At 39.6% G+C, this 16,110-nt stretch overlaps 1 protein-coding gene across 1 annotated transcript in view; it reads right to left on the bottom strand.

The window, feature by feature from the left end:
- Positions 1–16,110, bottom strand: part of ARID4B (AT-rich interaction domain 4B) — a 133,625-nt gene that overhangs the window by 22,102 nt on the left and 95,413 nt on the right. The window contains exons 17-19 of the mRNA XM_049788918.1: positions 7,292–7,376; positions 4,799–4,997; positions 405–1,616 (exon numbers count right to left, since the gene is read on the bottom strand). Coding sequence (XP_049644875.1) covers positions 405–1,616; positions 4,799–4,997; positions 7,292–7,376 — 1,496 coding nt within the window. The remainder of the gene's footprint in view (positions 1–404; positions 1,617–4,798; positions 4,998–7,291; positions 7,377–16,110) is intronic.

The following is a 16,110-nucleotide window of genomic DNA, read 5'->3' as shown; positions in this document are numbered from 1 at the left end:
ATAAAAGAAATTAAAGCCTTTTTAAGCTTTTAAAAATGTGTTTCAGGGCCCAGAGAGATAGCACAGTGGCGTTTGCCTTGCAAGCAGCCAATCCAGGACCAAAGGTGGCTGGTTCGAATTCCGGTGTCCCATATGGTCCCCCGAGCCTGCCAGGAGCTATTTCTGAGCAGACAGCCAGGAGTAATCCCTGAGCACCGCCGGGTGTGGCCCAAAAACCAAAAAAAAAAAAAAAAAAAAAAGTGTTTCAATATTTGTTACTCAAATCATCTTTAAAATTTTAATTTTTCCATGTCCACACAAGTACTTCACTTAAACACCTCATAAGGTAACCAAAGATATTGTGAAACCACTGAATTGTGAGGGGGAAATCCAAAACCACGCAACGTCTATTTTTTACTTCTCACCTTTTTCAAGGTGCTCGGGTTCCGGCTGATTACTGCTGCTGGAACTCACACTTGCATCAAAGCCTGCTGGGGAGCTGTTTCCTTCAGACTGTATGTCTTGGAGTTCCCCTGCAACACTATCCACCTCAATTGTGCTATCAGTCTCACTCTTGATACTTCGCACCTCCTCTTGGTTTGGAGCAAGTGGTTCTGATACTGTGACAGAGGACTGCTGCCGACTGGCTTCTGTTACAGTGACTGAGGAAGGCGATTCAGGTGTAGTAGGGGGGGTATTTAGCACTGAATTACTGCCACTACTTGGGAATTCTGCTTTTTTGTCAATGACTTCCACTGGTTTCTCTTCGGCAGGTTTAATATCGGCACTAGGTGGTGGTATCAGTGTTTCTAGCTCAGCACTAGGAGAGCAGCTTTCCTCCTCTGCCACAGTTTGCAGGGAGCTTTCTGTTGGTCCCTCCTCGGGTGCAGGATGAGGTGGAGAAGTCGCAGCCTCAGTATCTGAGTCTGAGAAAAGCTCCTTCAGCGTTTTTTTAGGCCACTGTCCCTGAATACTTGACCATACATCTTTCCGGTCTTTAGCTCTACTGTTCTGAAGTCTTTCATCAGAGTTATTTAGAAGTTTAATTCTTTTTTCTGCCACTTCGGAAAATCCCGAATAAAAACCAGTTGTCCGTAGAGATTTTCTTTTTTCTTCTAAACCATTGTATTTCTTAGTTGGTGTCATCTTTGCTTTTGACTTTTCTTCATCATCATCTGAAGAACTGTTACTGCTGTTTTCTATACAAAGTGACTCCTTGTTCTTGGCTTTCTCTTCCTTCTTGCCAGGTGACCCTGTTTTTAAACATTCCTCAGTGTTGCAATACCTTCTTTTACCACGCTTTACCTGTGGTTTTGAAGACTTGTCAGTGATGTCCTTCTTGACATCCTTTCTCTTTTTTGTGACTTCATCATCATCTTCATAATCAGTATCTTCAGATAATCCATCTACATCTTTTCTTAACCTTTCAGGAGATTTTGAGACTGTTTTGGATATTACTAAATCTCCATGAACTTTGTTTTCTTCAAGCAAAGAACTATTTTGCTCTTCTTTTGAAATGAGATCGTTCCTTGTATGGGTCAAATGATCAATCTTGGATTCTTCTTTGCCATTATTATCGATGTCTTGAGCACTGGTTTCATCCTCCTGCTCACTGTCTTCAGCAGAACTTTCAGAAGCTAGAAAAGAATAAACACTGAAAGTAAGAACATGAGGTACTGCTTTCTCTTCCCAGACATTTATTTATTAGGCGCTATTTCTTTTTTTTTTTTTGGTTTTTGGGCCACACCCGGTGACGCTCAGGGGTTACTCCTGGCTATGTGCTCAGAAGTCGCTCCTGGCTTGGGGGACCATATGGGACGCCGGGGGATCGAACCGCGGTCCGTCCTAGGCTAGCGCAGGTAAGGCAGGCACCTTACCTTTAGCGCCACCGCCCGGCCCCTGGGCGCTATTTCTTATCCTCATCTAAAAGTTTAATATGCTGGGCTTTGGAAACTTAGGTATCCATCTAATGATGAGTAGTAGTAGTTATGCAACTGTATACACTAGCCAAAAGTGAACTAGTTGTAAATATGAAAGCTATTAATTTATTTTTATTGTTTTTGGACCACACCTGGTGTGTGCCTCCCCCCAAAAAAAAGAAATCGCTCCTGGCAGGCTCAGGGGACCATATGGGATGCCAAGGATCAAATCCAGGTCTGCCCTGGGTTGGTAGCATGCATGGTAAACGGTCTACTGCTGTGCTATCTCTCCGACCAAAAGCTATTGCTACGTGTACTCCTGGTGTGTTTGGGATAACATGTGAAATACCAGGAATCAAACCCAAGTCATATACACAAAAGGAAAGTGCCTTACCTACTATACTATCTCTCCAGGCCCTATTTTTAAAGTGGAAATATGAATATCTTGCATTTGATTTATAAGTCAAAACTAAAACAAAATTCAGATAAAGTATTAAATACGGAAAATGTTAAACATGTGGCAATATGATGCTCACTGCTGAACTATTTGCAGCAGGAATAAAAACACTGAAGGACTCTTTTTCTAGAATCATCTGTCTAAGAAAACATGAACTGGTTGGAGCAATAGACTGGATGCCTTGCATGTGACCAAACTAGATTCATCTCCAGGATCTCATCTGGTTCCCTTAGTACTGGCAAAAGTGATCCCTTAATGCAGAACCAGGAGTAGACCTGGAACACCGCTGGGTGTTCACACCCTAGCACTACAATTAAAAAATAAAGAAAAAGAGGGCCCGGAGAGATAGCACAGTGGTGTTTGCCTTGCAAGCAGCCGATCCAGGACCAAAGGTGGTTGGTTCAAATCCCGGTGTCCCATATGGTCCCCCGTGCCTACCAGGAGCTATTTCTGAGCAGACGGCCAGGAGTAACCGCTGAGCATCGCTGGGTGTGGCCCAAAAACCCAAAAACCCAAAAAAAAAAAAAAAAAATAAAGAAAGAAAGAAAAAGACCTGATAGTGAGGTTTAGAAAGATGGCAGAAAATAAAGATCTTTTAAAAAGTGAAATCATAAAAAAAAGTGAAATCATTTCAGAAGTCAATAACCAATCCAGCAAAAAATTAAACAGTGAAAGATTTAGACTTGTCCATACTTAGGGTTTAGTGATAAAAACATCCATGGAAATATTCGAATTTCAATCCCAGTACCACTCCACATCATCATGTGACCACAGGCTCTTGTGAATAGAATCCTAAGTGCCACAATCAAGAGTACAAAATTTGGGGACGGGCAGTGGCGCTAGAGGTAAGGTGCCTGCCTTGCCTGCACTAGCCTTGGATGGACCACAGTTCGATCCCCCGGTGTCCCATATGGTCCCCCAAGCCAGGAGCAACTTCTGAGTGCATAGCCAGGAGTAACCAGGTGTGGCCCAAAAACCAAAAACCAAAAAAAAAAAAAAAAAAAAGTACAAAATTCAGCATGATGTAATAAAGTGAACAATTACAATACTAGCAAGAAAAAGGAATACAAATGAATACTAAAAAAAAGATAAAGTTGAGATAATTTCTTCTCTTTTTTTTTTTTTTTTGTTTTTCTTTTGGTTTTTGGGCCACACCCTGTGACGCTCAGGGGTTACTCCTGGCTATGCGCTCAGAAGTTGCTCCTGGCTTCTTGGGGGACCATATGGGACGCCGGGGGATCGACCCGCGGTCTGTCCTAGGCTAGCGCAGGCAAGGCAGGCACCTTACCTCCAGCGCCACCGCCCGGCCCCTGTTTTTTGTTTTTCAGCTACACCTGGAAATGATCAGGATTTAATCTTGGCTGGGTAATCCGAGTTCACTCCTGATGGTGCTTGGGAGACCACATGAGGTACCAGAAATCAAACCTGGGTTGACCGCATGCAAAGCAAGCATCCTACCCACTGTTCTATCTCTCCAGCCCCTGAAGTTGAGATAATTTCTAAAACCTACAGGGAAAAGACAAAAAGAGGGCTGAAAAGATAATGCATTTCATATTGTCCCCTAAGTACCACCAGGAGTGATTCCTGAATAGTCAAAATTAAGCCCTGAGCACTGCTGGGTGTGACCCCAAAACAAAACAAAGAAAAACCAAAAGGAATAAAATCATACTGAGTATACTGCAGAAATTAGAATGCTGACATAATGTCAACCCCACAGTCCCAGACCCTATATCCCCAAATCAACAGCAAACTATAGAGGAGGAAATAATAAAACAATCAAGTAATGCTATCCAGAGCCAGATAGCTTAAGGGTCTAGAAAAGATACCAGTCATGAACAATTCTCCAAATTCAATCCCCAATATTCATCCTCTTATTATAGTTCAGATGGCTCCTAGAGTCAAATAGTACTATGTTGCTGGATCTGAGTCCTAAACTGTCAGGCCAGCACAGTCAAGCAGAGCATCACTAGGAGTAGCGTTGTTTTAAGCACTGCTTAGGAAACCCCTTGGGGTCCCCCACAAAAGAGCATTCAGAACAGAAAGCTAGGAGTTTCTAAAATATAAGTACACAAATAGACATAGAACAGGGGGCTTAATCTTCACACATATAAGGAATTTACTCTAACATCTAAATCATCTTTAGTATTTAGTATTTAGTATTCTTTCTTTTCTTTATCCTTTTAATGGGGGATGGACTTAAGGTGAGAGCACTACCAGAGCAGCTCTAGTGGCTACTCTAGGCTTTGTGGTAAGCACTCTGGGGAACATTTGGAGATACAAATCAAGCCCAGACTTACCACATGGAAAGAATACACTGTTATTGAGCCCCCCACTGAGCTGTCTCTATAGAATCTCTCAGGCTCCCACTGAGTTATTTTTTTATAGAATTAAATTTATAAAAAGAAAAACCAAATACTTGCAAGCAAAACAATGTTATGTTTACCTTGAAGTCCATTAAGAATAGAAGTAATTTCTATGGATTTAATATGAGCTGTTTCTGAGATCTTGGCATCAGTGAGATCCAGTTTGGATACCATTTCTGGAGATGGATTAGTCTGAAATGGTGGTTTTGACAAGCGGCGAAGTTTACAGCTTTTAGGAGAATACTTTTCATCTTTGTCTTTTTCTTTGTCTATTTTATGCTAGATTAAGGGAAAGAAAGTGTCTTATTAGCCATTATTAATCAGAAGTTATATATTTATAATACTGTTAATAACTAATTTTTTGGCCACACCCAGTGACACTCAGGGGTTATTCCTGGCTATGCGCTCAGAAATCGCTCCTCACTTGGGGGGCCATATGGGACGCTGAGGATTAAACCGAGGTCTGTTCTGGGTCAGCCATGTGAAAGGCAAAGACCCTACCGCTGCACTATCGCTCTGGCTCTAAAAACTAATTTCCTTTTTCTTTCTTTTTCTTTTTTTTTTTTGGTCACATCTGGCAGCGCTCAGGGGTTACTCCTGGCTCTACGCTCAGAAATCACTCCTAGCACGCACAGGGGACCATATGGGATGCAGGGATTCGAACCACCATCCTTCTGCATGCAAGGCAAATGCGCTACCTCCATGCTATCTCTCCGGTCCCTCTAATAACTAATTTCTTAACACTAAAGTTACAGACTACAATATAAAAATAGCAACTTTGAGGGTCAGAGCGATATATAGCAGGTAGGGTATTTGCCTTACATGTGGCTGACCTAGGTTCAATCCCTGGCATCTCATATGGTCCCCAGAGACTGTCTGGAGTGCTTTCTGAGCACAAAACCATGAACAATTCCTGACAGTAGCAGGTATGCCCTCCCAACCCCCACCAAATAATTTCTCTTTTGGTGGTACAAGAAATAAAATCTATCTATTTAGGGCCTGTGCCATGCAAAACAAGATTAATACTACCAAGCTTTAAGCCCCAATTAAATATTTTAATATAAACTTCTTCCATCCCTACCTTATTATCAACTTTAGATATATTCTAAAACTTGCTTCCAAAACTAGGTGTAGCCTGATTACATTAATTCCATATATACAAAAATTCTAGTAACTATAAAAAATACTAAATCTAGTATGATTTCTGTACTTTCCAAAACAGACTTCAAAGTTAGGGTGAACATGTGCTTGAAAAGTCCTGAGCTGTAAAGGTAACCGACAATGTTACCAACACAATCTTAAAGACATCCTGTTCTATAGAAAGAATAGAATAATCACTATTTGAGCCCACAAAGTTATCATCTCATAGGAATGTAAATCATACCTCCCTTTATATAAAATAAAACATATATACCGGGGCCGGGCGGTGGCGCTGGAGGTAAGGTGCCTGCCTTGCCTGCGCTAACCTAGGACGGACCGCGGTTCGATCCCCCGGCGTCCCATATGGTCCCCCAAGAAGCCAGGAGCAACTTCTGAGCGCATAGCCAGGAGTAACCCCTGAGCGTCACAGGGTGTGGCCCAAAAACCAAAAAAAAAAAAAAAAAAAAAAAAAAAAAAAAAAAAAACATATATACCATTCAAAAAATAAAAATCAATTGAGGAAAATAGTATTCTAAAATTCTATTAATGGTTTACTTCCCAATAAAACAAAATATTAGAACAAAAATAAATTTTTTTTGTTTGTTTTTGGGCCACACCCGGTGGTACTCAGGGGTTACTTCTGGCTGTCTGCCCAGAAATAGCTCCCAGCAGGCACGGGGGACCATAATGGGACGCTGGGATTTTGAACCAACCACTGTAGGTCTTGGATCTTCTGCTTGCAAGGCAAACATCGCTGTGCTATCTCTCCGGCCCCATGAACAAAACTAATTATACATAAAACTAGGACCCGGAGAGATAGCACAGCGGTGTTTGCCTTGCAAGCAGCCGATCCAGGACCAAAGGTGGTTGATTCGAATCCCGGTGTCCCATATGGTCCCCTGTGCCTGCCAGGAGCTATTTCTGAGCAGACAGCCAGGAGTAACCCCTGAGCAAAGCCGGGTGTGGCCCAAAAACAAACAAACAAAAAAAACTAACATTAATTTCCATAGGAATTCATTAATATATCATCCTGACATGTAGCTTGGCAAATAGGATCTTGTAAAAAATATCCTAAGATACTACATACATAATTGGATAAAAAGAAAGAAAAGTTGCAGATAAACAGTTTTTGCTTTCAGATACTTCCCGTTCTTCCTCTATGTAGTTCATAGTTATTGTAATAACTCATGGCCCCCAGCACATCCTTTCTTAACTCCTGAATACCGGAGGATGTGGAATAGTTTGAAATGAGTTAAGTAAAACATAAATAGGGGGTTTTATAAAAAGCCGGAACTAAAAAAAGTCTCAAAGATATTATTTTAAAAAACCTGACAGCTTTCTAACTCTATTAATATTAAAATCCACTTATCAAATCAACTAGGAGGGAACTATTTTTAATTAAGAGTAATGATATATAGCTCCAAAGCATTTACCTTTATTTTCTTCCGATGTTTTATTTTGGGAACATTTTTATCAGCAGGTCTTACTATTTTATCTGCTTTAATCCATTCATCATATCTAAAATTAAAGAAAATCAACATAAATATGCAAATATATACCACAGAAGCAACCACCAATTAAAAAAAATGCTATACTCATTTTAGAATTGGAAAGGGCTTGGAAATTTGAAGTTGGAAAGTTGGATATCCTTTAGTCCAACTTCCTGATTTAATGAAAAGAGCTAGCTACCCATGTTCAAAGAGAAAAAGCTATGAACTTGTCCAAGGAAAGAAGTCAGCTATTGGTTGAGTCAAAATTAAAACAGCAAGTTGGGGCGAGAGTGATGGTGCAGCGGTAGGGTGTTTGCCTTGCACGCAGCTGACCCATGTTCAAACCCATTGCCCCATATGGTCCCCCAACCCAGGAGCAATTTCTGAAAGCACAGCCAGGACTAAACCCTGATCATCACCAGGTGTGGCCCCAAAACAAAACAAAACAAACAAACAAACAAAAAAACAGAATAGCAAGCTCTCTGGAATCCAAAATCAGTACTTTCTATTGAGTAAACTGAAGAGAAATCATGTACAATAACTATTAAAAGAAATACTTTTTTCCATACTTTTCTATACAATGCTCAGGACTTACTTTTAGCTCTGTACTCAGGAATTTGTCCTGGTGGTTCTGGGGGACACTCTGGGATACTGGGGACTGAATCCAGGTTGGCTGCATACAAGGCCAATTCATGTAGTATTTTTTTTCTTTTGGTTTTGGGGTCACACCCAGCAGTGTTCAGGGGTTACTCCGGGCTCTACGTTCAGAAATATTTCCTGGCAGGCTCAGGGGACCATATGGGATACCGGGATTCGAACCACCGACCTTCTGCATGCAAGGCAAAAGCCTTACCTCCATGCTATCTCTCCGGCCCCAATTCATGTTGTATTGCTCCAGTCCCATATTTAGTCTCTATATTTCTAAAATTTACCTTTTGTTAAAAGCTGCCAAGTGTCACTTATTTTCTATAGACCCATTAGGAACTCTAGGTAATAAACATTGATTTTAAGTGGCATTGTATAATATAAAAAAAATAGTATATAACTATGGCAAAAGTGCTTAGAAAAAAAACAATACCTTCACAATACAAAAATAACCATTACAGGACCGGAGTGATATGATAACACAGTGGTAGGGTGTTTGCCTTGCATTGCTGACCCAGAAAGGACCCTAGCATCCCCCAGCCTGCCAGGAATGATTTCTTAGCACAGAGCCAGGAATAACCCGAGCGCCGCTGGGTGTAGCCCAAAAGCCAAAAACAAAACAAAACAAACAAACAAACAAACAAACAAAAAAACCCTCAAAAATAACCATTACAATATCAAGTTTTTCAGTATTCTAAAATATTTCCCCACATGTACACACAGCTGAGAGCAGATGGTTTTGATGGCATTTCTACTTCAACACTGACAAGCTTCCATGATTTTCATGGTCTAATTTACTACGAATGCAATAAAGCTATTCATTTGAGAGAAAAAAAAGACACAATTTATCTTTGTAAAACTCAGCTGGAGGAAACTGAAGCAATAATATAACAAGTATTGTGCTTGCCTTGCAAGTGGCAAAACCAAGTTCAATCCCTGGTATTTCATATGGTCCTCTGAGCATCCACAAGAGTGATTCATGAACAGGGTTCGGAATAACTCCTTAGTATCACCAAGTGTGGAGTGTCACCAAGTGTGACCCCAAAACAAACACTCACCTTAAGAAATACAAAACATAAATTAATGTGTTTTTGTTGTTGTTTTTGTTTTTTTTTTGTTTGGTTTTTGGGTCACACCCAGCGGTGCTCAGGGGTGACTCCTGGCTGTCTGCTCAGAAATAGCTCCTGGCAGGCACGGGGGACCATATGAGACACCGGGATTCGAACCAACCACCTTTGGTCCTGGATCGGCTGCTTGCAAGGCAAACGCTGCTGTGCTATCTCTCCGGGCCCCAAATTAAGTTTTTAATATTGAAAATTTCTATGTACTTATGAAAAATGAAAATTATCTAAAATTTCCACTCTAAAGCAGTGTTTCCCAACTCTTTTCCAACCACGCAAGCCCCTTCCCAGTTTGTTTCTTTCCTATGGGCTCCCTAGTCTTATGTCCTGCCTCTTCCATTGTTACAATTTTCATCTGTGGTCCCACTGTTAATACCCTGAAGACTCACAGGGAATCATATGGCCCCTAGCTGAGAAACAGTGCTAAAGAACATGAATTTAAAAAAAGTTAAATTAAAATAACATTATTAGAGACACTTAATGAATAAAGGCCCTAAGTCAGGAAGTAAATGACCTGGGTTATTACCCTATTATACCATTACCTTAATGTTAACCTTAAAATATGTGACAACTCCTAGGCATAGTGGTACTGCTAGTGTAAACTGGGTGCAGTAAAAGAAAGCTATGGGTTCAATTCCAGGAAAGGGGTTATATCTTTATGGGCTGGATGTTGCTGAAGGCCACCATGATAATTAGAGAAGAGGAAGGAATGGAATGAATTCTAGCAATGTCTTTACACAATCTCAGGTATATGGTTCTACTCAAGTCATTTGCAAACACAGGCTTAGTTTATTCTGTATAAAGACTGCACATCATATTTAGCTTTTTAGGAATTAAGTAACTACTTAAAACGTAAAAAGCAAAAATTCTGCCAAATACATTTTTGAGTATTTATACTGGCACAGTAGGCCAAGATACAGTGTTTTTTCTCCACTAGCAATGAAAACTGCATTCAATTTATATCCTTCCAAAAATGAGGAAATCAACAGAAAATATTTCCATCCTCAATAAAGTTGAATGTGAATCACTAGAAGTTGCTCCTACTATTTGAATAAAAGTCAAATATAAACAGAGAAAATAGATGCTGCTTAAATTCTCTGAGGAACAAAGTACACAGAACAAATGTATACTATCAATGTAACACAAATATACTCAGAAAGATATAAGCTGACATTCACTGCCTGAACAAGTATCACCACCTGGTAAGTACTTTTTCTGTCACTCAATAGTAAAATATGGATGGAGAAAAATGGTTATCAGAAGAACAGAAGTAATGATTTTGAATGGGATGCAGAAAGAATATTGATCAGGCAGATGACAAAATTCTTTGTTTACTATGGCACAACTACATGATAACATGATTTTTATATATATATTGCTTTTTGGGTCACACCTGGCAGCGCTCAGGGTGATCCTGGCTCTACACTCAGAAATTGCCCCCGGCAGGCTTGGGGGACCATACGGAATGCCAAGATTTGAACCACTGACCTTCCGCATGCAAGGCAAACGCCTTACCTCCATGCTATCTCTCTGGCCCTGGATTCTATAATTAGCTAATTTTATAACTTATCATTTGCTTATTTTATTTATTACACTTTTTTTTTTTTGGTGGCTTTTTTTGGGTCACACCCGGCAGTGCTCAGGGGTTACTCCTGGCTCCATGCTCAGAAATTGCTCCTGGCAGGCACAGGGGACCATATGGGACACCGGGATTCGAACCGATGACCTTCTGCATGAAAGGCAAACACCTTACCTCCATGCTATCTCTCCGGCCCCATTTATTACACTTTTTAAGTATTATTAGTTTGCTCAGGTATTCCCTTATTTCATTTTCAGTTTCTTTAAGCATTCTTTTTAGTTCGTTAAAATATTTGAGATATAGAATCCTCTTCATGACCGGGGATGGCCCCTGGCTGGCCAGGCTGGGGAATCAGTTGGCAGATGGATTAAAGTGTTAAAAACTTGAAAAAAGGGCCGGAGAGATAGCATGGAGGTAAGGCGTTTGCCTTTCATGCAGGAGGTCATCGGTTCGAATCCCGGCGCCCCATATGGTCCCCTGTGCCTGCCAGGAGCAATTTCTGAGCCTGGAGCCAGGAATAACCCCTGAGCACTGCCGGGTGTGACCCAAAAACCAAAAAAAAAAAAAAAAAAAACTTGAAAAAAGGGGCTGGAGAGATAGCATGGAGGTAAGGCGTTTGCCTTTCATGCAAGAGGTCATCGGTTCGAATCCCAGCGTCCCATATGGTCCCCCGTGCCTGCCAGGAGCAATTTCTGAGCATGGAGCCAGGAATAACCCCTGAGCACTGCCGGGAGTGACCCAAAAACCACAAAAAAAAAAAAAAAAAAAAAGAAAAACTTGAAAAAAAAAATTTGATAACTTTTAGAAGCAGAATATGTGTAGGACAAGAGAGATTGTACACTGCATTGGGTGTTTGCCCTGCATGAGGCCAACCTGGGTTTGATCCTTGGTACCACATATGGTCCTTGAGCAAACCAGGAGTGATTCCTGAATTCATAAATGCATAGCAAGGACTAGGCCCTGATAACTGCTGGGTGTGAGAAAAAAAAGAATTAGAATATGCATTATACAACTATAAAAATCTATTTCACAAGAGAAACTAAAAACATGGATGCAAACTGGTCTTGCAAGCATCAGTCTTCAGAAATGCACTGTGCATGAATACAGAGTTGAGAGAGATCGTCATAGATGCCATGGCAAGTCTTATTCACAGTGAATAAAGACAAGAGTAACAGACCAACAACTGAAAAACCTCACTGAAAATGCACAATATGAACCAAAGTACAATGAGGCAGAGAATGAGATGTAAAAATTTTGGTGAAGGAAATTTTTTTTTCAAATTATAAGTACTTTACAAAATAAGGTTAGCTGGCTAAAAGTTAACAGCAAAAAGTTACAGAACATGGGGCCATGGAGAAAGTATAGGACATTTCCCTTGCATCCTATACCTAATTCAATCATTGGCATCACATAGTACACTGAACTTTACCAAGAATGACCTGAGCACACAGAGCCATAAGTAACTGTGGAGAGCTGCTAGGTGTGGCCCAACTCCTCTCCCTGATTAATAAAGTTCAAAATAACACTTTAAATTCTGTGATTAATCTTGCAAGAAACAAAAAAAATAGGAAATGAAATGCTGGGGCCAAAGAGATAATATAAAAGGTAAAGCAATTTCCTTGTATGTGGTTGACTTGGTTTCGATACCTGGTAACCATGTGGTGCCCCAAGTTGTACAATGAATGATACCTGAGTGCACAAAGCCAGTAATAATTCATGAGCACAGTCAGGTATGGCCAACCCTTGACCCCAAATAAAACAAACTGACAACTATTAACTAATCACTGCATTTTTTTTGAGAAAGGATTTATACCAAGAGATGCTTAGGGGTAACTCCTGGCTCTACACTCATGAATTACTCTTGGCAGTGCTCAGAGAACCATACAGGATGCCAGTGATAGAAGCCAGGTCATTTACAAGCAGGGCACACATCCTCTTTGCCTTACTATCTCTCCAATGAGGATCACAGCTCTTAAAAATAGAATAGTTTTTCCTTTATGTGTAACTCATGAGAATTTTATTCAAGTGTTCTAATTTCTTTATATTTTGTTTTGGGCCATATACAGTGATGCTCAGAGGTTACTTCTGGCCCTGTACTTATGAATCACTCCCGGTGGTGCTTGGTGGACCAAAGAAGATATTAAGGATTGATCCAGGTCAGCTGTGTATAGGGCAAGCAAGTTTTCTAATTTCTCCAGCCCCAAGGATTCTAGTACTTTCCAAAAAAACAGGAAGAGCAATAATTCATATGAAAATATCCACAATCTTCTGCCCCTTTCCAAATCAGCAAGCTATAAAAAGACAAAGGCCCATTTCATTTTGATTTTACTAACATCATTTGATTTGTGCCCTAAACCTATATATACAAAGGAGTTGAACAAGATAATCCCTAAAATAAAAAATGAAATAAAAGTACATAAGGGGCATACTCCTTTGACAAATAAATACTTCTTATGTACCTATTATGATAAAGAGGCTCAGCACTTGACAGCACTGAAATTCAACAATGAATGTTAATGGCTCCTTACCCCAGGAGATTATAACTTAACAGAGAAGGCAGCATTAAACAGTAATTAAAAAGTGACAGTACAAACCTTTGGACTTTACAGAAAAAAAGTCACGTTTCAATTTTAAAATGTATTTACACAATCTCAAAAAACCATTCAGAGACCATTACATACTTGCTCTCACCAGAGAAAAATTCAGTTCTAAAAGGAAAGCTTTATGGTTTGCTATAAATATGTTGGCAACTCATCTAATAATCATCTAGTAATAAAAAAGGAAAAGAATGTTAGTTAACTAGATAAAATAGACAAGAGATCACTGTGCTTAGTTTAATTCAAATTGATTCTTAAATCCAACTAAGCCCCTTTCAAAAAAAATCTTGGCATGTATTAACATATATGATACAAAATTAGAACTTCAAAATAATTAATGCAGAATAAAACAAAACATATAATTAAAACCTATTGAAAATATGCATATTATAAAAAATAATGAACATTAACTTAATATACTAAATCACTCATATTTCTATAATAAAATTATCTATCAATTGTTGAACAATATGTATTTTATATCTTAATGAATGTCATAGAACTAATCTAATTAAATTTTTTTTCTACCTTTCTTTCCCTTTGTTGTTTCTGTAATGACAGGAGTCATACATTGAGTTGCAGTGCTCACATACTTTCAACTGTGGTGCCTCCTAAACTGCATTCATTCTGCGAGACAGTATCAGAAATAGAATTCATTGGCTCAAACCTAATGGAACTTCTTTTTTTAAATCTTACATACTTTTTAAATTTATATTTATATATTTTATTTCTGTTTTTGGTGGCACTCAAGGGTTACTCCTGGCTTCAAAAGTTACTCTTGGCAGATTCAGGGGACCATAAGTTATGTTAGGGATCGACCCTGGGTTGGCTGTGCGCAAGGCAAATGACATACCCACTGTGCTCTTGCTCTGAGCCAAATTTATATTTTTAAATATCATAATGAGGGAAGAAATGTTTCCCTGTTATTATATTTATATTATTGGGGTTTATTCCACACACATCTGCTCACAGATACTCCATGTTCAGGATACCTGAGTCTCCTGAGGGCTGGCACAATAACTTGCATGCAGTTAATCAAAGTTCAATCCCTAGCATCGCATATGGGCTCCTGAGCCAGCAAATGCAAAGCCAGGAGTGGCCCCAAATAACATCCCCACATACCAAAAAAAGAAAACCCTGAACCTGAGTGACCTGAGAATAAAGCATGTGGTCCAGTCTTTGAACCATCTCCCCAGCTCTACTGTGCCATTTCAAATGAATAAGAAAATATAGAATAAAAAATATGGTACTTTATTAGCTATTAATTTTAAAATGTCATAAGCAATTCTACTGGAACCTACTTTGTAAAATTTCCTTAATAATCTCAATTTATACATTGTATTTATCTAAATAAAAATTCATGAAATGTTCCTAAAACATAACAACATTAGTCATGTACTTAATATAAAACAAAAATATACTGATGAAAATCATAAGAATGCTACATTTTGTATTTTCACTTAAAGTAACACTATTATTTCCAGACATGGGAATGGCATTCGTCATAATAAAGAAAAATACTTAGAAAGATGAATATTACAGCAAATTATTCAAATAACCAAGAAAATGGCCTATCAATAGTAAGTTGCCCCAAATAAGTTAATTCTAAAATGAACCAAACATGTAGATCCATAGGCAGAGGCAATATGTAATATTAAAAACAGTTCCATACAGCAATAATTACCAGGTTTATTAAAGGGTCTCCTACACCAAGGTTCAACAACTTTGGGAGGACACAGTATATTGTGATGCAAATAGTGACTTTAAAAACAATCCTGGAATTGTACTACTGAAACACAATCATGAACACCTTTTTAACTGTATGCCATGGTGATTCAATAAAAAAATTATTAAAAATAAATAATAAAAACGGGCCTGGAGCAATAGTACAGCGGTAAGGCATTTTGCCTTGCATATGACCAAACACAGGACAGACCACAGTTCAAATCCCGACATCCTATATAGTTGCCTTGAGCCTGCCAGAAGCGACTTCTGAGCACAGAGCCAGGAGTAACCCAAGCCCCGCTGGTTGTGACACCCCCCCCCAATAAATAAAAACTTCCCTGGATCCAACCTCTACTTTGCATCAACAGTACCACAGGATGTGGTGCTAATAGACCCCCTTTGCCACCCACTACTCCTAAATGCCCAGTACTGCAAAGCCCAAGCACTGCTAGAATCAATATGCCAGGAATAGACACTGAGAACTACTGGATGACCCCCACCATATGTAAATTAATCCAAAAATTTACTTTACTGATATTTGGTATATTTATAGAAATTAGAAGTATATATTCCACATTCAAAAATATATACTGAGGTACCTGTCAACCTACAGAACTATCAAGTGGAACAGGTTTAAGTTTATATTAAATGTACTAACAATCTATAAAACAACAGAGTGGAATAGGTCCAGTTTAGCAACCATTCTTTTGGAAGGGTGGGGCACACTGGGTGACAGGGGTTACTTCTGGTTCTGCACAGGCTCGAGGGACTATATAGGATGTCGGGGATCAAATCTGGATAGGCCACATGCAAGGCAAATGCTCTACCTGCTGTAAGCCCTAGTTTAGTAAATACTACATTCTTTTTTTGGAGGGAAGGAGGGGCCCACACCCGGTGACGCTCAGGGGTTACTCCTGGCTATGAGCTCAGAAATCGTGCCTAGCTTGGGAGACCATATGGGACGCCGGGGGATCGAACCGCGGTCCGTCCTAGGATAGTGCAGGCACCTTACCTCTAGGCCACCACGCCGGCTCCTAGTAAACATTCTTAAGAGAATATTCAAAGAGACTGGAGAGATGGTATTCAGGGGACCAT

The sequence above is a fragment of the Suncus etruscus genome, chromosome 15 (genome assembly GCF_024139225.1).
Source record: "Suncus etruscus isolate mSunEtr1 chromosome 15, mSunEtr1.pri.cur, whole genome shotgun sequence".
NCBI lineage: Eukaryota > Metazoa > Chordata > Mammalia > Eulipotyphla > Soricidae > Suncus > Suncus etruscus.
Note: the sequence above shows the minus strand (reverse complement) of the source record. Positions and strands in the feature narration are given on the sequence as shown.